Source organism: Pleurodeles waltl, chromosome 1_1 (assembly GCF_031143425.1).
Source record: "Pleurodeles waltl isolate 20211129_DDA chromosome 1_1, aPleWal1.hap1.20221129, whole genome shotgun sequence".
Lineage (NCBI taxonomy): Eukaryota > Metazoa > Chordata > Amphibia > Caudata > Salamandridae > Pleurodeles > Pleurodeles waltl.
Window position 1 is genome coordinate 357,532,049 of NC_090436.1, and position 27,075 is coordinate 357,559,123.

At 41.7% G+C, this 27,075-nt stretch overlaps 1 protein-coding gene across 1 annotated transcript in view; it reads left to right on the forward strand.

Moving 5' to 3' along the window:
- CWC27 (CWC27 spliceosome associated cyclophilin) overlaps positions 1 to 27,075 on the forward strand; it is a 998,568-nt gene that overhangs the window by 96,819 nt on the left and 874,674 nt on the right. The window contains exons 6-8 of the mRNA XM_069222723.1: positions 5,456 to 5,559; positions 6,808 to 6,877; positions 19,864 to 19,943. Coding sequence (XP_069078824.1) covers positions 5,456 to 5,559; positions 6,808 to 6,877; positions 19,864 to 19,943 — 254 coding nt within the window. The remainder of the gene's footprint in view (positions 1 to 5,455; positions 5,560 to 6,807; positions 6,878 to 19,863; positions 19,944 to 27,075) is intronic.

Genomic DNA, 27,075 nt, shown 5'->3' on the forward strand with positions numbered 1-27,075 from the left:
AAAAAAAAAAGGCTTGATGTGCAGTTTGGACCTCCTACAGAAGTAAACATAGCGAAGTATGACCAAATAGAAGGGCAACCCTTCGCTTGCCCAGCGTGGGATCAAATTGCTGGGACTTGAGAAGCATTTAAAGCCTTCTTGGGCCACGAGCCCTTGTGACCAAAGTTTCCTGAAAAAGGCTGATATATTTACTATTAAATGATAGTCCATTTTCCTCCTGCTGTTTGGACTCCAACCCTGCGACATTCTAACTTATTAGTGAAAAGGAGGGACTTTGAACATAAGTAGGAACTGCATGCTCAGAAGGGATAGTTAGGCATAGGGTGGGGCCCACACCCATGGATGGACCGGGATCAGATAAAAGGCAATCCATAGCACTTAAATCTGCCAAAGCACTGATTTGAGGTTGCAGCTGAGACGTTAGAGCTAAAGTGCAAGTTTGGAACAAGTTGAGGTGTGTACAATGGTAGATGGGGCTGAAGAATTTCAGGGCGAACAAAAAGGTCACACAGCTTATAAAAGTAACCTAGAGGCTGAGTATCAATCTGACTGGCTGTGCGGACCCAGCTTCTGGGGTATGACAACATATTATTAGCTCTGCTAAAGGTGATAATAATGCAGTATCCCTGGATGACTGTGAGTGTCCTATCCAATCCACTCTTCTCACCATTAGGACACTGGCACAGTCGGATATCTCAAAATCCTGTGCTTTCATTGCCAGTGTAAAACTTTTTTTCGTAGGTTGTTGCAGGGTTCCTCTTCACCTCTCCGCAAACTGGGAACACCCACAAGGACTAAAACGAAAGGGCAAGCAACCAGGGGAAGGTTGCTCATTTCCTTTCTGGATGCATACATTTCTCCATTCCTCACCCCGTGCTATGATTTGGGCCACTAAGAGGTAGATACTGAGAAGGTCCTGTGTATCCCATACATCCGGCCTCCTAGGCTTTTTTTGAAGCAGGCACTATACTGTCCTGGGGGGAGGCTCAAAGTAGCTAGCCACATCTAACCCTGCTGGTGAGCGCCAGCTACAGCTTAGGGAGTAATTGTGTGGACACCCCTCACCTTCAGAGGGGAAAGACATCCTCACAGAATTGCGAGACAGCTTGTGAGGAAAAGCTACCACAGACCCGCCGAAGTAGGCAAGACTGTCTTTCTAGAGTGGCCACACTCCATTTCTCGAGCATCCTCACCAGCGCTCAGCCGGGCTTCAGTTTGCAAAAGATGCTCCAGAATGGGCTGCAATTTATCCTTGAGAATTCGATAGCCATCGTCCTGCCAGCGGTCTCTACCATAACCCTCAATGCTTTCTAAAACAGGATTGTTGGTTTGCTCCACAATTGGGAAAGTGGAAGATGTGGCGGGGGCCTACTCCTGTGATCCTTCTTTTTCCTTTTGGGTGCTGATGTGCAGTAGGAACGGTTTGTGTGGAGCTGGGATCTGGTTCAGGGAAAGCCTCAGGAACAACAGTGAGATATGTAGAAAGATCCACCGCTACAGTCCAAGTGTCAGGTCTTCTTCGTTAACCGAAAAGCGGTACATGCAGAAGAAATGCTTGACCAAGTCATTGGCAGTAATATGACAGCACATATTATTGTCTGGTGATCCTCTAGCCTTACATTGCCTGACCATGGCCCAAAATGTCTTGGGATCTTCGTTTTATACTGCCTCGTGGCACTTGTCACCTCAAGCAGGATCCTGGGCCTAGCTAAAAGCGCTTTTCTAAGCTATTAACAAGTGAACAAGTGGACCAATGACAACATGTTAGGGGGCATCTCCAGGATTATTATCGAGTCAAAGTCTGCGTTTGGGTAGTGCAATTTTGTTGGAGATTACTCTGTCTGCTCTTTCTAACATATTATCCACTGTAGTGCCCTTAAAGGGTGCTTCTGCACCTCCGGGACTCTCCTTTTTCTCTTATCAGTTCCTAGCATAACCAAGAAATGGCTTGTAACGAAAAAATTGTAACAGAAGTGAAAAACTAGGGCCTAGAGAGCAGGCCAAGCCTGTCTCTTTCTCCAGCGGGATTATGGTCCTGGTTGCCCCAAAAAATCCCCACCTGAGTGAGCAGTCAGTCATCCACAAAGTGCTGCTAAGAAAACATGATTGCAAGTACTGGCTAAAATACTACCTACGCTAACGGTGAGGGAAGAAGGAAACGGAGTGGATGTCCAAAAATGGAAATAATTGTATTTTTAAGGCTTACAATTTGTTGCTTGATCATAACAGGTACAGCATAAATAGCCCAAAAATAGTGGACACATTGGATGATAGTGGGATAAAACATCCAATTTTTATTAAGGCCCAGATTACATGAGAAAATAACTATTATTAAGGCCCAAATTACATAAGAAAATAACTAGAAAAGTGTAGAAAATCATAGACGTCACAAGCTCTAGCTGTGTCATCCATACTAAATAAGGCTCCGCTTGATGATCTGATTGCAGGGAGTGCTTTGACTTTATATCCGATGTAGTCCAGTTATCACAAATCTGCACCATGAACAGCGAACTTGCGCTATAATGAACCCTTCCCGAGCTTTATCACTGCTAATCTTTGTTTTCTAACTAAGCAATGTTATCTATTCCTATATGAATTTACTCTCATTTTGTAAGAATATCTAATCATAAATTATTAGAATGTGCTTTAATTACTTTTATTGTGGCGCACCAGTTCAAACAGTCACGAGATAGGTAAGATGAGGCAACTTTAAAGTAACTAAAACCCCTAATACAGTTTTTTGAGGAAACCCCCACTGTATCTTCCCTTTAGTGTTGTGACTGCACCAAAAACGCCGTGTACCCGGTGCCTAATAGGCTAATTCGTTATTAAGGAAATGATACTGCCTTAAAAAAATTGGTAGCCGAAAATCACTTCACCGAGTATCCAAACTCTCTCTGTCAACGTTATTGCAATGTGTAATTACTGCGTTTTTCCCTGCTCATTCAAACGAGCCAGAAGTGCAACACACTCCTAATCAATTAGACAGGCTAGAGTATTTAAGTCAATTTCAGATATTTTCGGTGCAACAAACTTGGTTTACTTTTTCACCTGTGATTGGAACCATAGAATTTTAATTGCAAATGGCAAGCAAGAAAAGAAGTCGCTTCTACAGTGGATTACTCACTAGGGTAACTTTTATCACGTATTTCAAGCAGCTCTCGTCCGATATAGCAAATCGCACCGAAAGTTCATTATTTGTATTTCAAACTTATATTTGTCAGGTCCAGCATCAATCTCAGTGCACTATTAATGGTGCCCATCGGTTGACCTAACAATTTCATTCAGATATTCATCCCCACCACCTATGCGGCTTATGGCTGTCTCTATACAATATCCCTCCTTTACAGCAGCAGAGACTAAGGTCTTTCAGGTTATATGCCTTCTTCAGGACCTCGGTGGAGTTATGTCGCAGTGCGTAATCAAAGCATCTTAGAGTGCCTGCGAGGCTTCCTCTTTGTACCACACTGTCAGAATGGCTCTTAAAGTTAAAATAATTTAAAAACCATTCCTAAATACTTGCACTCCTTAATAGTCTCTAGGTGTTGTCTAGTAAGCCATGGCTTCTGCATTTGTGTTCTCTAGTTTTACTGGAGAAGGTCATAGCTTTTGTTTTAGCAACATTTTAATTTGGGTCATTCGTTATACAATATTTGGCCACTTTGTTTAATTGTCTTTGAAGACATGATTTTAATTTCATTGCTACTATTGATGTATCCAAAATGATCCCTTGTTTCTCATAACTGCTGTTCTCTAGATGTGACGGCTCATTTATATTGATGCACCAGGAACCAGAGGCCAACTGTAAGCATGTGGAATAGAGTGATTTCACATATCTACAAGATCCTTGTGATATCTGCCACTGGCTAGTAAATCCAAGGATATGGTCTAATAAATACTGGCCCCATACTATGATTAGCTGGAGTAGTATTCTCCATATTAGGATTAGCTGAAGTAGTAATCACATGCAGATCTGTTAACCTACAGTCAAACAGCTCTTTGTAAAACTCTACCTGGAATTCCTAAAATAGGTTTTCACAGAGAGAGTTTGTTCTTGTGCAGCTGTGTTGAAACATATTTAACAACACAGACTAGAGTTCTAATTCAGTCGAATTGAAAGTTAACCTGTTCTCTCTGTATGGATATAGAATGCTTGTAGTCCAACTATGAGTGAAAGTTTGCTCACTGAAAATGAATTTGATAAAAGTGCCCTTCCCCAGTGATAGGCTGGTGTGTTCAGAGGACCGCTGTTGATCATACGTTTTATATGCGGCTTCAGTAATAGAGAAAGTTCTTCTGACTTACCTATTACTGTACTTTATTATTTAGGAAAATAGAGGTTTCCATTTAGGTTTTCCCACTCCTGCGGTGTGTAGAGGTCGTAGGAACTGATTCGCTTTTCCAGGGATTTGGATATCTGTGCCCAATAGAACTTTGTATATGACAGTCATTGTTTTTTTTACTTAAGCCCACAAATTCATGCTACCTAAGCTTATCTCGGTGGCCAGTCAATGCAGAATGTTGTTGGGAATGTATTAGCTATGCTCAAGGAATATCTGCCTATCCATGGATTTAATGAGACAGATACATCCAAGTCAGGCACTGTGTGGCCTTGACAGAGACATTAAATTATTGAATTCCTTCCTGCACATTGTGAGAGCTTCATCTCACTGATAGAACCTTCCTTTTGTTAGAATCAGTTGATTTTCAACAACGGTTATGTAAGGTTTTTGTTTTTTTCTGATGGGGCCAGTTCCTGTGTTACTGGCCACAATGGGAATTAAGAAGTCCATGAAGTTAATGTGAAACCTCCTTGTTCATCCCTCAGAAATTTCAGTTGCTTGAAGAAAAAACAATCCCCCGGAGAAACAGCGGCTGCAAATGCGGAATCACTAGGGGAATCTGGAGAATTATCTATTTTCTTTGCTAATTCCCCACTAATCAGTGGATTCTAGGGTTCATTCTTTGAAGTTAATGGGGCCCCTGGTAATTTTATCTCGAGGGGTGTCGAATTAACGATCTCACACTGGGCCACTCGTAATGAGACACCGAGCACCATCTTTTATTTGAGTAATAGGTGTGTTATGTCGGCAATGTCAAACTAATGGTTTGAAATTCCCCCCGGGTATGGACTTCTCTTATCAACATGAAATAAATTCCCCATCGAAAATGGAACCTATTATAGCTTCAATAGAAAGTTATTATTGTGTAATGTAGTAAGTAACATTAGGTCCACATTTCTAAACATTTTTCCTGAACAAGAGACCAAAATGACTTCAGCACTTGACCTTGGTATGATACAAAATGTAATTATTGAAAGTCGAACAATGCTGACCAAAAATCGTAGTGGTAGCAAAATGCTTGGATACATAAATCAATGGATGTTGTGTGGCCAACGTTGCATCTGCGTCATAAATGTATTTTATGTTATAATAATATTGCTTTTGTTTTGTAGATCTTGTTCAGCCCATTTGATGATATAATTCCAAGAGAAAATAGAACACTGAAAAAAGACAAGCCGGAGCAGGGGACAAAAAAACCCAAGGCAAAAGGCACTAAGTAAGTATGAATATTTTACAGTATACTAAGAAACCTTTCTTTGGAATGGCCGTTGCTTAATTTCATGTAAAAAAAAAATTTGAAAACAGAACTGAATAATTTGAGGGGAAAATAACCAGTCATGAGTTTCATGTGTCAATGAATATGGATGTCAAGAGGCAAAAAGATCATGAATTAGAGGTTCACAGAGCTGTGTAGTGCAGATGGCCCTGGCATTTAATCATGTTAGATGTATTTCATTTTAGGATTAAGAGCTCAAGATTTCATTGATTTAACATGGGTGCACACGTTTAGACGATTGGAAAGAAAAGCCTTGACACAGTCGGGACTCTGTGTTGGATAAAATAGGTGTGGAAGCATGTGAGGTTTCTAGGAAGATTTTAGAGGCCAGTCTGAAGATTTGTGGAAAGGGCACATCTAAAGGAGACATAACTTGCAGTTTTTCAGTTGGCTGAGATGCATGCATCTTTAAAACTAGCTTTCCATAGTGATGAAAGGAGATTGGGTGGGATCTGCACATTTTAGTGAAGGATTGCAAATAGTTGACACTAGTGACCCCTTGGAGCTCTGTCTGGCCAGTAAAAGTATGTTGATAGTTCATAGACTGTGAATGCAGCTGGCTGAATGATAGAACAAAGATGCAGTGATAGTAGATGAATTTGAGTTCCTGCATAACAGGATGTGTTTGTGTTGTGCCACCACCCCTTCATGTTGAAAGAGTTATGCTCAGCACAGCTATATGGATTGCGAGCTCTGTCGAGAAGCAACACTTTTGTTATGCTTAATGCCATGGTTCTCTTCCGCATTAGATCTATTGCTTCTTTGGTATTTTGAAACCACCCAAGTGATACCTTATATGGTGACGGGGGAGGAGCATTTTCATTGATAAGGTAGCATTGGATTATTGAATTATTTTCTTACTTTCTGACTCTAGTAAGCTGTGGTGCTTTTAAAAGGTATGCAAATTTTAAAGAAAAACGTTTTCCTATAATTGCACAAATGACAATTGGGTAACACAAACATATGTTCAGCAGTTGAAAAGTTAGCTTGTCCTTAAAAAACAATTCAAACAATACATAAAGTAGAACTCTGAACTTTTGCTTTTGAGTGATGTTATTTGAATTTTCGAACCATAATGGTCTGAGTGATATGTATTTGTGTACATTTTCTCTAGTATATATAGTTGAAAAATGAATACAGTGCTAAAATGGATTGGTAAATAAATATAAATGCCTTATTTTGTTTTAGAAATTTTAAATTGCTTTCGTTTGGAGAGGAAGCAGAGGAGGAAGAAGTTGAAGTCAGCAAAGTCAGCCAGGTTTGTGTAATTAACAAACTGGTTTACAATTTTATCTTTGTTAAAATCTATGTCTATTATGTACTTCTGTGTTGCTATATTTGCAAAAACTCTAATATCACATTGCCTTGGTACTGGTAGCACCACGTCTTGGTTGTAATAAAAAGTATGGGTATTTGCTATATTTGTTTCAGAAGTCAAGTAAATACAAAGTATTTCATTATTTTCCCTTTAAAAGGGCATGCCTCTCTTGGGCCTTTCCAATTCACCACCCTTAAGTGTTTGATTCAGTAACTTGGACCGTGATAATTAATTTTGAATTCCATCACCTTCTAGAAGAGGTCTAATTCAAAGAGTCTCCAACACGTATCAACAAGTATCAAGCATTACACTTCCACTGAACATGTTAAGTTGATGTTCTTCAGTCACGGATGATATCTGTGTGGGAGTACATCATGTGACCGGGAGAGCAAAAATGCGGCTGTAATAATAGGATGGAAGTCCCTCAAAACATCTGTTAGACCCAAATCCTGATGTCTTTATATATGCTATATTCATTGTGCCTAATAGATGAATGCCATTCCACTGATTGCCTGTAACACCTTGCTCCCCAAACAGGATGAAGTCCCCAGCCCAAACTGCATTAACCTCCTTGAAGTTCTCAGCAGAGTGTAGCACTTATAGGGGGAAGTCGTCCTTTCTAGTACTGGAGGAAAATTAGTTTGACAGGTCTCCTACTGAGTTTGCCCTGGACACATATAAATCTTCCCTCCTTGTTGCCACACTTAACTTATAGCACATAATTTGGCAAATTATTTCCTAACATTTATGAGTTTATTTTTCAAGAAGCATTCTACAATGACAGCAGCATTCCAATGGTCCAGGGGAGGGTAAGAGAAATTCACGAGACAATGGATATAGAAAATGACAATGGTGCTTACTTGGTAAGAACATATATGGTTTCCACACTATGAAAGAAGCAGAAGACATCCAAGGTAGCTAAGAGGAGGATAACGGACAAACAGTGGGGAACACAAGGGAAGAATGGATTAGAGAAGTGCAAAGGAGTAGTAGGTAAGTGTTGAGGCCTACATGCATGGTCAAAATCTGGGATGGGTCTATGTTCCCTCTCCAGGGGCAGCCAGAAAAGCCAGGTGTTCCGGCAACAAGGCCATGAATCGATTTGCAGCACTCAATGATGAAAGGGAAAAAGAGGGTGGTATCATAGGTGGGTAGTCTCATCATCCACCAAGAAGGACCCCCAGAGTGCAGCAAAAGCAGCCAATTTATCATTCACTTTGTAAGTGGTGTATTCAAGCCTGGTCCCGCTATGAAGTTCAAGCAGCTATTGATCATGTGTGGGAGTGGTGGGCTGTTGCCAGTGGTGAAGAACACACAGTTTTGCAACCACCCTTGAAGTTGCCATGGCTCCGGATTTCGGTCCAAACGCTTGCCCAGAAATCAGCTGCAGCTAGTTAAGACCACAGAATGTGGTGTAAGTTGCAGCAATCTGAATTTCATCATTTCCAGCAGCAGTCATGGGACAGGAGTCTGGCTCTCTTGAGCTTCCAGGGAGAGCAGTACCAGTTGTTCAGTATTTTTAAGTATAGGAATTTTAGTCTAGCTTCCCTGAGAACCGTGTCATGGTCTGACAATACTGTCACCCATTCCTCTGGCATTTATTTCTTGCCCAGTAGTTGCTGCAATGTTGTTGTAGTCTTATTAAAAAAGGGCCAAAATGGCCTGAACCATTCTGAGTTGAAACAATATCTGGACATGATGTTAATATTAATTTCCACTCAGGCCTACTACTTTCAAAAGATCAAATCCTAACTTTTCCCCGTCTTTGACCATTTAATCGATGGCTCCTACATTGCAATGTTGGCTTCTCTGTTCACCATTACTCCTTGGCCAGGTACTGTCTGCATATCCAGCTGTTTCCTTTTCTGTCCCTTACCATCCACTTGACTTTCATTTTTTGATCTCCCAGCCATAAGACATTTTGTGTCCTATTCACAAACTGCATTTTGTAATACATAAAGTAGTATTAAATAAATACAAAATGATTTTCAAAAGCACTGCAGCAACTCATACCTGACTGGGGACTGAAAGTGAAATACAACTGGCTACCTGACTCAAAGAAAACAAGATCAGCCTAAACTAAGCGGCCTGGCCCTGTGGCAACCTCTCTGGAAAAGGTGGAAAGATCTTTTTGAATGCACATACACTAAGCGCAACTGTGTGACTGCAACTTGCTGTCGCTCCAGTGCAGGGTCCTGATACAGCCAGGGAAGTGGGCAATAGCATTGTTGCGTCCTAAAATTTAAATTCCTTGTGCTTCAGCGCCCACACTGACTGCTGGGAGATTTTGTGGTGGTGAGGTCCTGATCGGCACCTGCTTGTTTGAGGGCTAAGAGTGACTTTCTGGAAAGAGGGTGGTGTATATGTGGTTTGTGGTCCTGCTTCACTGTCCTTAAGCAGCAGTGGCATGTATTACCTCCCGGGACCACCTTACAAACTGAGGCAAAGGAGGACTTAACCATTAGTTTCCCCCTAGCTGGAGTCAAAGAGGACCGGACACCATCTCCACAAGGTCCAGCTACAGAAGATTTGCTGTTGCGAAACAGCTCTGAATTGGAAAAACCTGAATCTTCTACTCAGCAGCAACACACCTTGATCAGATCAGCTTGGCAGGTTTGTCCCATCCCTCAGACGGCCTTTGGAGCCAAAATATTTCTTGGGTCTCCAGCAGCTGGTTCAAGCCTCTTCTGATTTGATCTTCCTCAGGTCCAGTAGTGAAAAAAGGAGGGTACAGGGGAAGTAACATTTGTGCCTGGCACTTACCTGTGGGTGGGGGTGACTCCTGGCTCTTCCCTAACCAATGGGGTACCCTAACCAATTTGGAGCATTTCCTGTGTGCCTACTGCAGAACATACCACTGTACCACTCCCTGCTTACATCCAAGAAGGTGAATCCCTTCTCCTGGTGAATCCCTTCTCTCCTCTTGCACAGCAACCCACCCCTCCTCTGTGGTCACTTTGGAGTAGGTCTGCCTGAGGACTCAGCTGGAGACAAATGCAAACTAACCTCTAGAGGGTTTAGGCAGGGAAAATGCAACTTTCTAAAGGTACTGTTTTCTTACTATTTATTACAAATCCAACTTCACAGGTGAATTAGATTTTTACTAAATATTACAGAGTTCTTGAAGTAGGTTCTTAGGTGCTTCCTAGGCAAAGATAGCATTGTTAAATGTAATAGCGCTCCCAATATTTCTTTATGGAACAGCCAGCTTACTACAGTGAGAATAGATTTTGTGTGCTAGTCACAGTAAGACCATGTTTCACACTAACTTTCTACATGTCCTACTTTTAAATATCATGCACCCTGCCTTATGGATTATAAAGTCTTCTTTGCGTTAACATATTAATATTTTAAAGGAATGTTTCGACCTGTCTGAAAGATTTGTTATGCCAGGTCTAACTACAGTTTTTAAAATGCTCCAGTCAGGCTACAATGGTAGGCCCGAAGCTATATTTGCACTGCCATTGATATGGATGGCACAATAGGTGATGCAGTCCACTTAAGGCATTTAACGTATAGGGCCAGTTACACTTTGTACTATATACTAGAGACTTTTAGGTAAGTTAAATATGACACCTAGTGTTATGCCAATTCAACCATGCTTAGAGAGAGCACAGACACATTACTATTGGCTAGCAGGGGTTAAGTGCTCAGAGTTCTATAGCCAGCAAAATCAGAGAGGACTAAAATCTGGGTGTAATTTGGGGTTGCCTACACAAGCAGGTGGCAGAGAGAACTACCCACCTTCAGGAAAGCTTTAACGTGAAAGAAATTTGGAACAACCATCCTCATTGATGTGATCAGTCCCAGGGCAGTTTTCCGCTGTGAAGTCTATATCCTGTAGAGAGAGGGGCAACATCAACAGTTAAAGATTCTCACCCAGCATTTGCATTAGCCACTGGCGAGGGCTATGATCTGTATAAAACCCAGAAATGAGTCCCAATTCAGTGCCCAGACCACTACAAATGCTTCTCTCTCAGTTGAACTCCATCTTTGCTCCCTGAGAAGTAGCTGCCTCCTGATAAAAGATGCAGGTTGGTCTAGGCCCTCCTCATTAAACTATGAAAGAACTACCCCTTTGCTATGCTCTGAAGCATCTGCCTGCAGTAGGAATTCTTTGTTGCCGTCAGGTGCCTTGAGGACAGGTGCTGGGGAGATGGCCTACTTCAGGGTATCATAAGCCTTTTGACACACCTATGTCCAGATCACATTCAAAGACATGTTATGTTAAAATGATTTCTAAAGCCCATTGCTGCCACATAAGGTGCCTCCCGACACTAATCACAGGAGAGGCAAAGTAGCGTCAGGGAGGTACAATCACCAGCCTAGTTGGAGAACAGTCAGGTCTTCAACTGTTTCTGGAATTGTAAGTGACTTTGAATATTTCCAAGGTTAGGTGGCATAGCGTTCCATAAGATCGGGGCAAAGACACGAAAGGAGCAGCCTCACATTCTGGCTCTGATGTGAAGGGGATGTGAGCCAGGTTTAGGTTAGCAGAGCATAGTGCTCTGGTGGGTCTGTAGAATTGCATCAAGATAACTAGGCTGGGTGCTCCTTGCTTATATAGGATTTTATGGGAGATGCATAGGGCTTTGAACTTTGTGCAGGTAGCCAGTGGAGCGTGGCTAAAAGTTGCCAAACAGAGCTGAATTTAGGGAGAGAAAAAAGAAGCCTGGGAGCAGCGTTTTGAACAACATGCAATTGGTTCAGAACTGATTTTTTTTACCCCAAGTAAAGGACGTTGCAGTAGTCAAGACGCAAAATGGCAAGGAATTGTACAATGAGTTGGTGTATTTGACAGGAAAAGTTGAATAATGGGCTTAAGGTTCCTTACAATGCCAAAAACAGTGACCTGCTACAGTGTTAACTTGGGTTTCAAAGGATAAAGAATCATTCATCCATACCCACAGATTTTTCACCACTGATTTTGGTTTGGGGGGCCTAGTATTTTCATTCTCCGTTATTTGCTCTAAAAATTGGTATTCCTGCCCAAAAGGAGGATCTCTGTTGTTTTGGTATTAGGTTTGTGTATTCATCCAGTTCTTAAAGGTGAGATGGCCGCCAGTTTACTCTGCTAACAGGGACATAATTAGCTGAAGGTCATTAGCCCCCGACACTGGTGAGATGCCAAAGGATTTAACTTCCCCCAACCATAGGTCTGATCTGAATGTTAAAATGGGTAGGGCTGAGTGCTGAACCCAGAGGGAATCAATGTACCTGTGCTCTTTGAGATGAAGCGAAAGGAGGGGGGGGGGGTATAACTTGAAAAGACCACTCCTTTAAAAAGGAGGTAAACCAGGTCAGAGCTTTGCCTTATACTCCCAGTTCAGTGAGGTGAGATAGTAAAATTGCAATTGAGATAGTGTTGAAGGCTGCACTTAAATCTAGGAGTATCAGAGCCTGAGATTTGCCAGTGTCTGCACTACTGCGAAGGGCTTCGGTAACTTTTAAAAGAGCAGTTCTGTGATGGTCTGAATCGATTTTGGGAACAATCTGATATTTGATGTTTTTTCTAAAAAAAATCTTTAGGAGGTTATTTACATTCTTCTCCCTGACCTTGGATAGAAATTGGAGAAGGGAAACAGAACAATAGTTTTCTGGCCAATTGGCATCTAGCAAAGGTGAGGGATAACCTTGGCGTGTTTCCATTATAATGGCACTTCTGCGGTATTCAGCGAGAGGCTGGCTAGCTCTAAAAAAACATAGGTGTAATGCTCTCCTGAAATTTTAAAACATAGTCAGGTTTTAATGGGTCATCCGGAGATTTTACTTGACTCATTAAGGTGGAGTTAGTGTCTGTGTCAAGCAAAGCCAGTTGGTCCAAGGGTGGCCAATGCGTATGGTTCAGCCCGTGTCAAGAGAAGGGAGGCTTGACTGTTTCCTCACCATTGTTAAAGTGAAGATAAATATCATTGACCTCATTGACAAAATAATCTGCAAGGTTATTGCAGTGGCTATTTGAAGCTTCTGCTAACTCATGAGTGGATGTAAATTTAATATGGCTGTTCACAGTAGAAAAAAAAATACTTAGAAGGGATGCTGCTGTTTTTTATTTTTCTGCCAAAAAAAAGCACTGGCTTTTTTAATCAATTTCTAGAAGCCTTTAATTGCTCTCATTTATTGTATTTTTGCTGCAGCATCATAGAATTTGCGGCAAGCACACTCTAGTTTTTAGGTCGAGCGTAAGCATTCGACCTGGTGTATACTTGAGTATACTTATACTGTGGGATTAAAGTGATTTTATTTGTTGGTTGCAGTGCCCTATAAAAAGACTTCCATGCTAGTGGTTCTGCCTTTTTCTACTCCCGTTTTCTGTTTCAGAGCAGTGACCAACTACTGTATTGATCCACTTTGGTTTCTTTATCTGTTGCTGTGATGGACTATTCTTGACATTTCTTTGGTGCTCCCCTTTCACTGTGGGGGTTTTAGGCAGGTAGCTGCCTGTGTTTTATTACAGCATTCCTCACCTCCCACCTCCTCCCATGTTGCTGACATTTGTTTGGGATTTATTCCAATGCTATCCTCATTTACCTCCAGCTCCTAAAATAAGCTAATTTTACTAAACAAACACTCAGTCATTTAGCTCACTGCTCATGAAAGCTACAATATGCCCTTTCTGGTAGAATGTAGCTAAACCTAGAAGCAATGATGTGAAACTTGCATAGCCTTGCATCACATCCCAGAGAGTCTCTCTCACCAGGGCTCCTCCCTGCCAGCACTCAAGACAGTGACACAGGGCATTGCTTATCTCCTTTATTGGGGGCATAAATCTTCTCAAACTGCTCTGCTAACTTCATTAGAGTTTTGTTGAAATGCGAGGCAAAAATGCTTGCAAGACTTTTCATTCTGTTAACATACAAACACTGTCCTTGGCCTGAAGGGTGAAATTCCCTTTCTGTTCACATTCAGTATATCTTTCATTTTGATTGCTTTGCCAACATCATTGACCAACTCAGCCTGCCTTCTGTATCCCTTGTTTTTTGTTCTTTTCTCGTCCTTGGTTTTGCCAGTGGTGGTGGGTGGTGACCAGGCTCAAACTCAGCTACATGGAGACAAGCTACTTTCATGACAGGCTGCTCTGCCTATGTATTGTGGAACTTCAAGTATAGGGGTCCACCCGAGCCCAGTGCCTTCCCAGATACTAGCCCCACCAAAACCCCTTAACAAGCTGTAACTGGTTAACTTGATTGTTCGTCATAAAATGCATGTGATACGAAATATAAAAATATTGATGCAATTAATAGAACTTTGTAACATCGTCTTTCTGCCTTTTGTTGGCCAAGCCTCAGTGAGATTCCATATAGAACTGTCTTCTTGCACCACCTGCTGTACACCAGTTATATTAGCAGAGGCCTGAAAATGAAATGCTTGAATTTATCGCATGATCGGATTCACAAACACAGCAAAGAAAACTAAAGTCGGTCAAGATTGCGGATATCAAATGGGCGATTATCCACAAAGTCTCACATAAGCCATGGCCAGTGGTCGAAGTCATTTAAAAAAGTATGGAAACTGTGATATGTGGGCAGGTTGAGTGAGCGTGGAGCTTGAGATTTAAGGGGTGGCTAAAACATCAAAATGTTCTGTAACTTTTTTTAGGTCTATCTCCTTCAGGTAAGTACATATAAAATAAAGCACAGCTTAAAGGTAAAAGAAATGCAAGTTAAGTTAATCATTGGGAAATCTGTACTGTATGAAACCACTATTAATGCACTGCAGAAGTCTGTGTCTGTAATCTGAGAGCCACAGATGTGAATCTTGGTTGGAGCAATGGAGAATAGTGTCTTGTATATGTTTAGTGCTAAGAGGTCTCAGTCTGTGACAGAAAGCACTGTGAATATTTAAGTCATTACTTTAAACTTGTATTACACACAGTATAAGGCACCAAAATGCACAAAAACCTTTGAGATAAAAATGTCCTTCCAAAATATAGAATTTAGTAATACCCAGGTTGTACATAGTGCATTTTAGGTCAAGGGAGCAAGCGGTCTGACATGTTGTACTCTGTCTGTGGGCTTTTAACCATGCCCACCACTATCACTCTTTCATGGGCTTGCCTTTAAAAAATCCTTTGTTATCATTGGTAAATGCTTTATGTCCTTCCTTCCTTGGGGCAGTTTTGTTACCGCCTTGGCCATCGACCCTGTTACATGGATAATCGGACGTTTGTTGATACATTTGACTGCAAGTGAACTGCTTTTTCCACTTGTGTCTCTCCTTCGCGGTCATGTCGGCGGTGGCTCTTTGAATCGGCTTGATTATGCCTGTTGATTATGAACTGTTTTACTTTTCATTTTCAATTTACGTGGCTAGCAGTTACGAATTCATAACTCTAATGGCTCTAACTCGAGCAAATGTGAGACCCATTACATTGCAAATGCTTGTTTATATTGCTTCCTTTTAGTGAGCAATGTTTCAGTAAACCATGCAACTGGGGACTGCTTCTTAATTCTACAGGACTTGGCTGGAATAAAATGATCTAAGGCAGAATTGAGCCATGTTTTTGGTGGAGGACTCTGCCTGTTCTGTATTACAACCTAGTGGGGGCTCACCCCTCTTTATATAGCTTGAAAAGGCAGATGGATCAAGTTTATGCCATTACCTTCTCATTATAGGGTTGCCGGTAATGATTTTCTCAGCACCAGGAAATTTCTCCATGGCAGCATGTCATGGCCTGACCAGGTCACCAGGATAGTGACAGCTATTTGAAGGGTAGACAAGTTGGAAAAAACAGCGTCCAGCAGATGACTGGCCTCATGGGTTGAATGTTTTACTACCTGAGCTTGCTGCAAGGTAGCCAGGTCATTAGTAAAGTCCTGGATTTTTTTAAATCATTGATTAGATCAAGATGCAGATTTGAGTCTACACTGCTTTTTGGAAATCAGCTCTGCTGATGGTGGTGAGGGGCAGTTCTGGTTCCAGACCCCTTCCCAAACCTCCTCTAGTACCCAGTGAGGCCCAAGAATGCTCTCATGTAGGTCGGTGTCTTGGGAGGCTCCCAGGCAAGAACTGTGAAGATCCCATCAGAGACTGCATCTGTTTTAATGTAATATTGACCCAGTCCTGCACTGCCATTGTTGACAATCTCGACTTAGTTCATTTTCATTAAACTAGATCTCTCAACCAGTATTAGTAACAGGATTATGGTTTTACACTGTCTTGTGAGTGGGAAAGACAGCGTTTTTATTTTTAGGTGACTTCTTTTTTTGATTTGTGGATGTGCCCTTGCTAACAAGGTTGTGTGCCCCCAGTGACACCAGTCATATTCCCACACTACTTATTGTGTCTTACTTGAGTGCTCTGGATACTGACAGCCTCACACCGCATCATAGAAATCTACGGCTTGTGTCTGATATCTAAACTTTCATCTTGCACATATTGTGAAATGAGTTCACTAGAAAACGGTACAAATGTTACTTGATACAATTCATCTATTAGGCTGAGTGAAAATACAATAATAGAATGTCTGTCTATTGCTGTATTATTTTCTCTTTGTCTTGGGGTAATGTGATAGCACACAGTAATTATTGCAAGTCCTCTTGGGGTGTGGAATTAAAATATCTACTTGTCCACGGGAGAGGTTGCTTAATAAATCTACTTGCCCTGTAAAAAAAAAAAATCTAGTTGTTCCTTTGGAGCTATGTAGTGCAGCGGCAAATTATGGCATCAATCTCATTATAAAAGAGCTCTGATAATAGCCTCTGTGATTATTCCAGAGCCAATATTATATTAGGGCTTGAATACTAGCAATTTCCTTATTTGCCTGCTTTCCGCAGATCTTTTGCCAAATCTACATACAGGAGCTTAGGAAGCAGTAAGCAATAGTTTCAGGGTCGGAATGTCCTTGAGTCTGTGCAAACCTTCAAACTTGCATGTTTGAAGGGTTTTCACCAGCTCTTCTCTAATCTTTTCCCATACTGCAAAAGGTTTGAAGTTTACTCCTGGTCTACTTCTGAAAATTCTTGTGAATTCATGAAATATGTAAATCTGCACTAATGCAAACACACATAGTTGCCCTTTTGTGACTTTCTTGAAGAATTGCACACTTATTTAGGTCTGGTGTTAACTAAGACCTTTTGTTTTTATTGAAATGCTATTTCTCTCTCTAGCCCTCTATCTGCTTGCTTCACAGAGGGTGACAGCATTCTGCTCTTTCACAAAGAGCATATCAGCACACAAAGTAGTTTTGATCAGTGTCAGGAACTACTGTTGTAATGTGTGCATTTTGAGGCCAAAAAATATTTTTGCTTTTTGCCAATGTTTGTTACAATGGCGAGGGCCCGGCAGCTCCCGCAACAATAAAGATTCGCATTGACAAATCCAAAAGACTGGCCGCCAATGTCGAATCTATTGGTTTTGCAAATGCTTGTTTATTTCCATGTTTCTTATGATCTTGTTGAAACTGATTACACTGATTTTCCATTATGAATATTTTTTGGAAACACTAACGTGCATCAATGCATTTTACTAAATGATGCTTTTAAGAAATGGTACTTAAAATTTCACTGTAATTTAGCAAAATTTTTCTTCCTAGTGCATTTTTTTGTGAACAATTTATTTTGAAAGCAAAGAATCACTAGTCTTGCTTTCAATAATCTGTAAATGTTTGCATCTAAACAGAGAGAATTCTGGGAGCATTAACTGTAGCCGATATTGTTAAATTTTGCAATTGTGTGTACACATTTGTTTACTGGAACCACTGTCAGTAGTGTAGACCGAGCTTACAACATTTATTTAGAGTGGTCCCCATAATAATAAAGGCTGTGCATTTATGAACGTTAAATACAAGTTTGAAAACATTAACATAGGGACACGAATATTACGTCAACTGCAGACATTTCCCTTTCCTGATCCGTAATGTGGTAAGGTAAACTGTCAGCCAAAAGGGTTTGTGCTGCAGGGGGTTGGGCATGCTTGTCTCAAGGACAAAATAAACATGAAAACTTGTTGTCCTTGCCTCAAAGCTATATGTCCCAGGCATCATGCTATTGGAATTCTACACCTGTGTCCTTTATGCCTTTGTTTGAGTAGTGAACCTAATTATAAAGATTTATTGTGGGTTTATATTCCTATTAGACTGACTTCTGCTCAGTATGATTTGTGAGTAGTAATTGCAGCCATTATAAATAGTTTTGAAACAGTCGTATTGTTTGGTCTAGACCAGCGGTCTCTGTGGTCCAGAGACAGCTGGGGATCCGTGACTTCTACTCAGGGGGCCCACGACTGCTTAGAATATGCAATAATATTAACAAATTAATAAAGTGTATATAAAAAATCATCAACGTTACTTAGACTGCGGTTCCTGTATACCAGTAATGACTACGTGGGGGCCCCTGTATTCCAGTAATGATTAAGTGGGGGTGCCTGGATTCCAGTCTTATTTAAGTGGGGGTCCACAGAAGTCAAAAGGTTAAGAAACACTGATCTGTCTTGAACAATACGTTTTTTGGTCTGTTATGAAAAGTACCCTTTTTATTGCCATTGCATCACATGAGAGAATGTTTGCTTAGAATATTTCTGCTCTCTAGAATGTAAAATCGCTCATAAGATCTAGTTAGTAGTCTCCATGCTTAGGCACCTACACAGTTAAAACGAGCTTTAGCAGTGGTAGGACATGGCATTCTTTAGACCTTACTGCTGAGATATCGAAAAGTGGTACTTTATATTCCAAAACAGTATGGTATTTTTGCCAATGTAAGCTGTTAAAGAAAAGTCCTATAATTATAATAAGCATGGAGAGTGTAGACGGGCAAGAGATGTTGCCGATGGTGCATCAAGAGGTTTACATATCCACTGATGTGTCCAGAAGAAATGGTGCTATTTTATCAGTTATACTTGGTTAAATCTGGCTTACAGTTTTTCTTCATAAAGATACGTGTCTTTACAGTATACAAAGTAACACTTTTTTTTTTAATTGATTCTATTTGTTCCTTTTTGTGAGTGAATGGACTGAAAGTGGTATTTTCCCTCCTCAGGGGACCAGCTTTTCTGTTGGAATCAAATTGTCCTTCTTTTTGAATCTATACACAAGGTTTCATTTCAAAATCTCACCTTGAAAGTAGTGATAAACGTAATGATGTGAAATAAAATTAGTTCTAAGTCACTCACAAAATCCATAAGTGCTCTATTCAAACGTATGCTACCACACATGCCTGTCTCTCTTACCATTTCTCCCCAACTCTCCCTCTCTTTTTCTTTCTCGAGCTTCAATCTCCCTTTGTACTGTTTATTATCCCTAATCCTTTCAAGTACTGCTTCTTTCTTCATCTCTTGTTTCATTCCATTTTCAAGCCCTTCCCTATTCTGTCTTCTCTCTCGGCCGCGAGCAGATGCTAATATGCTTAAAACCATTGGTCTTCTGTATCTTCCTCTGTGGCTGTCTCGCTCAATAGTGCAAAGTGAAAGCCATCAGTTAGAACCTTAAACCTTTAATTGTATATTGCACACTCACTGCTTAATTTGTGCCTGTGTTTGTGCTCATTTTCGGGGGCCGCATACATACGAACACCCCTAATTTAGAAAGGAGGCTTTTATGTTTTTTTTCAAGCTTAAAAAATATATTATTATTTTCATCCCAATAGGTTTACAGATTCTTGGAGGAGACTGTATGCCAGGCAGAAAACAGTCCGGCCCCTATGCCATTTGTCACTTAGTTCTAAGTATGACTGAAGCACTGAGTAAATATTGTTTGGAGACTTGTTCATATTTGTATTACTTACGTCACTTACTTTTGATGTGATTGACGCCAACATTTTCAAAATGAAAGAAAAGTAAAATGAAAATGCCCCTTTCATGGAATATTTAGGATTTACGTTATTTTCTGCTTGCTGTGACTTCTTTGTGAACATGTATTCCGTAACTCGTTTGCCTAATGTGCCATTTCATTGTTTATTTCTGTACTAATTATGTTATATGCATGTTTTAAGAGCATGAAAGGAAAGAGTAAGAGCAGCCACGACCTGCTGAAGGATGACCCTCGCTTGAGTGCAGTTCCCGCAGTAAAAAGGTCAGTGTGGAGCACATTAAAATGTAAACAAACATATGTCGCTCAGATTAAATGTACTTTAATTTACGTTCTCATAATTCTATCAACACTATGAATTTTTTTTAAGCATACTGATCTAATTTGATAACCTACCATGGGAGCCACGTCCCCTCAATTATTGATGGGGACACTCCTGGCCACACAAGCAGCATCTATTGCTTCTGTGTCCTAGGTGCAGGCTGCGAGATGACCTCCTCTGTTGGCTGGATGTGTTATGAAAAAGAAATGGCACTGGCTACACATCCGTAGACACCCATGCACTTGGACAGTGCACAAACCGTTTACTCATTAATTTGATATGGCACTCACCAACTAACCCGGACAGCCATGCTACTCTCCTTTGAACCCAAAAAGCAAGGAACAATAACAAACAAGTATTGGCAAAGCCAATAGGTTGCGCCTATACAAGAGCTATTGGTTTGGCAATGTGTTTTGCCATGGTATACACCCGTGTGACTGCTGTCCAGCAAGGGTAAAAGGTTGTGCTTGGATTGTCAGAGTGGAGAAGTAGAGTGTGGTACAGCAGATTTGTTGCAGTGCCATAGAGTGACGTAGGGGGAGTAGAGTGTCCTAGAGTTGAGTAGAGGGAAGTAGTGTTCAGTGGTTCAGTGGCAGAGAGTGCAGTGGGGTGGAATAGGGTGGAGTGGGTTGAGTAGACTGAGGCAGTGGGGAGGGTTGTGGTAGAGTAGGGTGGAATGAGTGGAGTGGGGTGAATTGGATTGCGGTGGACTCAAGTGGTGTGGATTAGATTGGATTGGGGTGGGTGGTTTGGATTGGAGCGATAGGGCTGAAGTGGGGTAAATTGGATTGGAGTAAGGTGGGGTTTATTAGATTGGTCTGGACTGGGGTGAATTGGATTGGGGTGGACTGGATGGATTGGATTGGAGTGGGGTGGATCTAACTGGGATGGAGTAGGATGGATTGGATTGGGATAGAATGTGGTGGATTGGAGTGAGTGGGATGGATTGGATTGGAGTGGGTTGGGGTAGGTTGGGGTGTGGGGGCTGCAGTCGGGTGGGGTGTATTGAAGCGGGATGGATTGGACTGGGGTGAATTGCACTGATATGGGGTGGATTGGAGTGTGGTGGACTGATCTGGGATTGGGGTGGATTGGGTTGGATTGGGGTGGATTGGAATGGGCTAGGTTGGATAGATTGAATTGGAGTGAGGTGGAACTGGAATAGGTCGGGTGGGGTGCATTGGGGTAGAGTGGGGTGTATTGGAGTGAAGTGGAGTGTATTGAAATGGGGTGGGGTGAACTGGAGGTGGTGGATTGGGTTGGATTAGAGCAGGGTGAAGTGTATTGGGGTGGATAGGATTATGTGGGGTGGATTGCAGTGAGGTGGGGTGAATTGGATTGGAGTGGAATGGGGTGGATTAAATTGAGTGGGCTGGATTAAATTGAGTTGGGTGGATTAGGGTGGGGTGGCTTGGAATGAGTTTGGGATTAAATTGAGTGGGGTGGATTGGATTTAATGGAGGGGTTGGATTAGGTGGTTTGGATTTGGGTGGATTGGTGCGGGCTGGGGTGGAGTAGAGTGGATTGTGGTGGATTGGACTGAAGTGAATTGGAGTGGGGTGGATGGGGCTGGAGTAGGGTGGATTCATGTGGGCTGGACAGTATTGGACTGGAGAGGTGTGGATTAAAGTGGATTGTATTGAGTGGGCTGGATTTCGGTAGTGTGGCTGGATTGGAGTGAGGTGGATTGGGTAGCAGTGGACCTGATTGGAGTGGGATGGATTGGAGTGGGGTGGATTGGGTAGCAGTGGACGTGACTGGAGTGCGGTGGATTGGGTTCGACTGGATTAGAGTAGGGTGGCTTGTATTAGAGTGGGGTAGTTGTATTGGAGTAGGGTGGGTTGTATTGGAGTGGGATGGGATGGATTGGATTGGAGTGGGGTGGGTTGGATTCGACTGGATTGGGATGGACTGGAGTGGGGTGGATTAGACTGGAATGGATTGGAGTGGGGTGGATTGGGGTGGGGTGTATTATTGGAGTTGGGTAGTTTGGACTGGGCTAGATTGGGGTGGATTAGATTGGTGTGTGATAGATTGGAGTGGGGTGGAATGTAGTCGGATGGATTGGAGTGTGGTGGATTGTATTGGGGTGGGGTGGGGTGGAGTGGGATGGACTAGATTGGAGTGTGGCAGATTGTTTTGGATTTGAGTGGGTTGTTTGCAATTGGAGTGGGGCAGATTGTTTTGGATTGGGTTGTTTGGGATTGGAGTGGGGCAGGATAAATGGGGCAGATTATTTTGGATTAAAGTGGGTCTGATTGGAGTGGGGCATATTAAATGGATTGGAGTGGTGCCAATAGGAGTGGGACAGATTGTTTTGGATTCGAGTGGGGCAGGCTAGAGTGGGACAGATTGTTTAGATTGTAATGGGGCAGATGGTATTAGGGTGGATTGGAGTGGGGTTGATTGGATTAGAGTGGGGTAGGTTGGGTTGGTGTGGGGGGATTGGATGGGAATGGGGTGGATTGGATGGGAGTGGGGTAGATTGGATGGGAGTGGGGTAGATTGGAGTGGGGCAAATCGGAGTCAAACAGATTGTTTTGTATTGGGGAGACTAAAGTATTGTGTATTCAAGGGGGGCTGATTATTTTGGTTTGGAGTAGGGCAGATTGAAACGGGCAGATTCAAATGGGGCAGATTGTTTTGGATAGGAGTGGGGCATATTGGAGTGGGGCGAAGTGTTTTGGATTAAAGTGGGACAGATTGGAGTAATGCGGATTGGAGTGGGCAGATTGTTTTAAATTGGAGTGGGGCAGAATGTTTTGGATTGCCGTGTGGCAGATTGGAGATGGGCAGATTGTTTAGGATTGGAGTGCAGCGGATTGCAGTGGGGCAGATTGGAGAGGGGCAGATTGTTTTGGATTGGGGCAGATTGTTTTAGATTGGAGTGAGCAGATTGTTTTGGAGTGGTGTAGATTGTTTTGTATTGGAGTGGGGCAAACTGGCGTGGGCAGATTAGATTGGGGTGAGTTGGGAGGATTGGAGTGAGGTAGATTGGAGTGGATAGGAGTAAGTGGTTTGGATTGGTGTGGGGTGGATTGGTGTGAGGTGGGTTGGATTAGGGTAGATTGTAGTAGGGCGGATTGGAATCGGGTGGATTAGTGTGTACTGCACAATTATGTGTTAAAGCATCATTTCAGAAATTACACATAATAAAGAAAAAATGTTGTTTTGCAATGTTTTGAATAAGATAATCGTCGTATTTTGAAAACCGCTCCCACGAGCAAAAACAAAAGAAAAAAATGAGTGCAAAGTAAGAAAAGACAACTTGGCAAAATAAAAGAAAGTTTGCTGTGAAAAAATAAAACATAACAATTTTATTTGTCCTGCTGGGCACATGTTTTCCAGTCACAGGCCTTCTGTGTGCAGGGCACTAGAAGCTAAAAAGAACAAAATAGTACCTCATTCACGTCAGGAGCAGCAGATGGGCCCTGATTAAGTTGAATCAATCAGTGCTTGGTTCCTGCTCCACACAGAGGAACAAAAATGATGCTTGGCATGCAGTGACAAATTACGAGGCTGTAAATAAGAGTGCCACGCAAGCCATCAAATGGTAAGCTACATGCGGGCTCCAAGCCTTTTGCGGTACACAACAGTGTCTTGCAAGCGAGACGCATGGTCTAGAGCATGCCCTCGCAAGCTCAACTCTTTAAAAAAAAAAAATATATATATATATAGATGGAAGTGTAAGTAGCATAGACAATGTACAATAATGTTACATGATCACATGAAATGTCACATCCCCATCAAACCCTTCACTTTTTTTAGATGTCTTTTTTGAAGTCCAGACTTTGTTGAATAAGCATATATGTTCCTTAGAACATATATTTATTGTTCAGTGTACCTTATATCTATCATCTTGTCACACTGCAAGTAAGCATTTAATGTCTTAAGCGATGCATCAGCTTATGTTTAAAATATATATATATATATATAATTTATATTTAAATATGTAATCGTAGCTGCAAGACAGCAAAACAATTGAAAATTTGGTTAAGTTGTGCTCTCCTATTCTGTTGTCTATTTTGAACTGATAAAGTTAACATCAGTGGTGCTTAATCGTTGCAAAAGCAACTATTTGTGGTTCATTAAAGAAAGTGCACTATTAGTGCAGTGTTCTATCTTGAAATTGCAGAGAGTAGTGGTCATGTACTCTTTTTGTTATGTCTATTAAGTAGCCTCCTAATAAAACCACCTTGAATCAAAATATTGCAGCATCTTTGAATTTGTAAACAACTTTGGGAAGTAAATACACCTATTGTAAATCCACATGTATCTTTTTCATACATTAAGGGGTTTTCGTGCCTTTCAGTGACACACAGTGGTGAGATTGTAAAACAAATGGAATGTATTGTGGAATGTAATAATCGGAGTGTTTTTGAGCCCCAAACCAAATAAAACCTGTGGGAGGGAGAGGGGACAAATATTGCAGCGGGTGACAACACCCCAATATACACAGCACATTCTCTGTGCTCTCCAAACACTTGAGAACACAATTCCATAATGGAGTAGGCACTATTCTAGGCAAACAGTATCAGCATGATCCTGTTCCTTTCCTTTGGGAGACAGTGACCTATTACTAGCAAGAAAGAGAGGCAGATACATGCTCAATAAGAGTGGTAGCAGCTAATAAACGTGCTACATTGTATTGTAAAAAGAACAGATGATGGACGGAATGCTGAACAATGCAGACATTCACCCACATCCACCAATCTAAGTTTAATCCATTTTATTTTTGCTCACCACGCCAACCCAGTTTGGACCCAGCCATATGCAAATTCTCCCTGAACCGGAAACAAGCATCCTTTTACCGGTTTCAGGGTATCACCCCTCATCAGCCAGGCTAGCTTGAACCCAGTGGGATGGTGAGCACGGGATCCACATCTGGGAATACCCTTCCCACTTAGGGTGACAAAAGCAAAAAAGAACAGATGATGGATCCCATACCAATCCAATTAACCGAATCCACCCAATTCCACTCAGTTATTTAACACTTTGTATTGTAAATCAGAGCTCTTTCCCTCAATTAAAGGAACATGAAAGTGGAGAAGCATAGGGACACAAGAGACTAATGCACAGTATGCAACTCATAGAAATCTTCTTTAATGACTGATGGTTCCTGTTTTGTGGTTGCTTCCCATGCCCTGTGCATATTAGCTAAGAATCACTGCCCCCAAATTTGTCCTAACATTAACTGCTCTCTGCTCAACAGCTCTTTCAACAGCTCTGATAGTTTTTGGGAGAGCAAATTGGTAAAATGGGAGATTAACAGCATTAAAATTAACAAATGCTGGATTACAGGCATAGCGAAGGACAAACAAATGTATTTCGTGAGGATTTAAAAATAAAAAGCAAAGAAAAAAATTCATACAAATTGCATTTGGAGGTCAGGTCAAGAGAGCAATATAGCACATTTTCCTGTGATGCTATGCACAAACAACCTACCAACAAGTAAACCCAGCTGGTACCCGACCAGTAACTTAACTTCCTTTTATTGGTACCAGGGGACCAGTGTAAAAGGTTTCAAGGCCTGAGGTGATTCCAATAAAAAGTCCAGCATAGGCCCTAACCATGTTTTTTTAGATTCCATCTTCACTTGTTCCTGAAAATGAGCAGAAGTATACCTTATAGGAGATCTTTTGTCCCTACCCTGCTGTCCTGCTGGCATTTTGGGCACCCCATAGACACCTAAAGGTTCTGCATAAATATTCTGGATATTATGCATGTTATTCTAAATCAGGACATCGTTAAGTAGTAGAAAAATGGACCTAGAGGTTTAACCGCATTGAAAGCCAAAGGTGCAATAGTGCACACTTGCTCCTGTCTTCCACATAAGGACTTTACATCTTGTCATGGATGTTATAATTTGGTTATTGCCCTTTGAATGGCAGTAGTCTTTGAACCTCATAACCCCACTCCTCAAACACCTGCACCATAATTTGCTAAAGAAATTCTCTTTGCTGTAAATTATTCGCATGGAGGGTGTGTGAACCCACCCAGTTTCCTGATAAAGTTAAGAATTCCACCATTTGTTTTGGAGATTGGCACACTTCTCGATAGTAACATCGATCTCCAAATATGATTGGCATTGAATGTAACACCCAAATAGACAAACAAGTTAAGGTTCTCCAAAACCATGGACTTCCTTAGACACATTTGCCTGGAGCCACGAATTTATCCATGAAGCTTACATGTATTGCCACAAGCCAACTTGTAGCTGTTTGTGAAAACTGTTTACTCTCACTGTCCTCCTACTATGCACCTGTCAGCTTTCTCTGAGATCTTGAATGATGGCCTTGGAGATTTTATGTGCCTGTTTTTCAAACTTGAAAACAGTGAGGTTACAGATGTTCATTCGGTGTGACGGTAAGTCCTTTAGGTCTTTTCTTTTGTGCCATATCATGTGGGCATTCATTGTTTGTTATAGCCACATATCACCCAGTCATCTCGAGTCTGTCACAGGTTTGGCATTCTTTTCTGACCCTGCACTTCTGGTGCACCTCAGCTGCATCAGCTCCACCTGGCACTCTCACTCATCCTCTAACTAGTGGGCCAACAACTGATCACCAATATGAAGCACTGATTGTGGCAGTTGATGAAACTACTACTGAACAAGGGAGTCACTGCTTGTTCCATCTTTGAGTGGAGGTGCTGATTCTTTCTGCTCATTTACTGACTGCAGCTAACCTAATACCGGTGTGAGCACTGGCCACTTTCTTGCTTCCTTTGCTACTTGTATTCATTGCGGAACCAGTCTTCTGACTGCAACCCCATTGCTACTTCTGCTTGTACTACCAACATGTACTAATTCACAAATTCAAAGCGGTTACCAGTGCTCTAGAAATGTCTCTGCAGGGAGGAAGACTAAAACTCACTTTATTAACCCATATCACTCATTTGGGAAGCAGCATCAACCAACCTTTAGCACAAACCAGATTCACGATCAAAGGCAATAACAGCTCATTGCATCGGGCAATAAGGTCCTTACAAACAAAATTGACACATCTGTGTGCAGCTAACGACCCCTCTCAACGATGTGGGTGAGAGGTGAGCCAGTATTTTCATCAAGGTTAT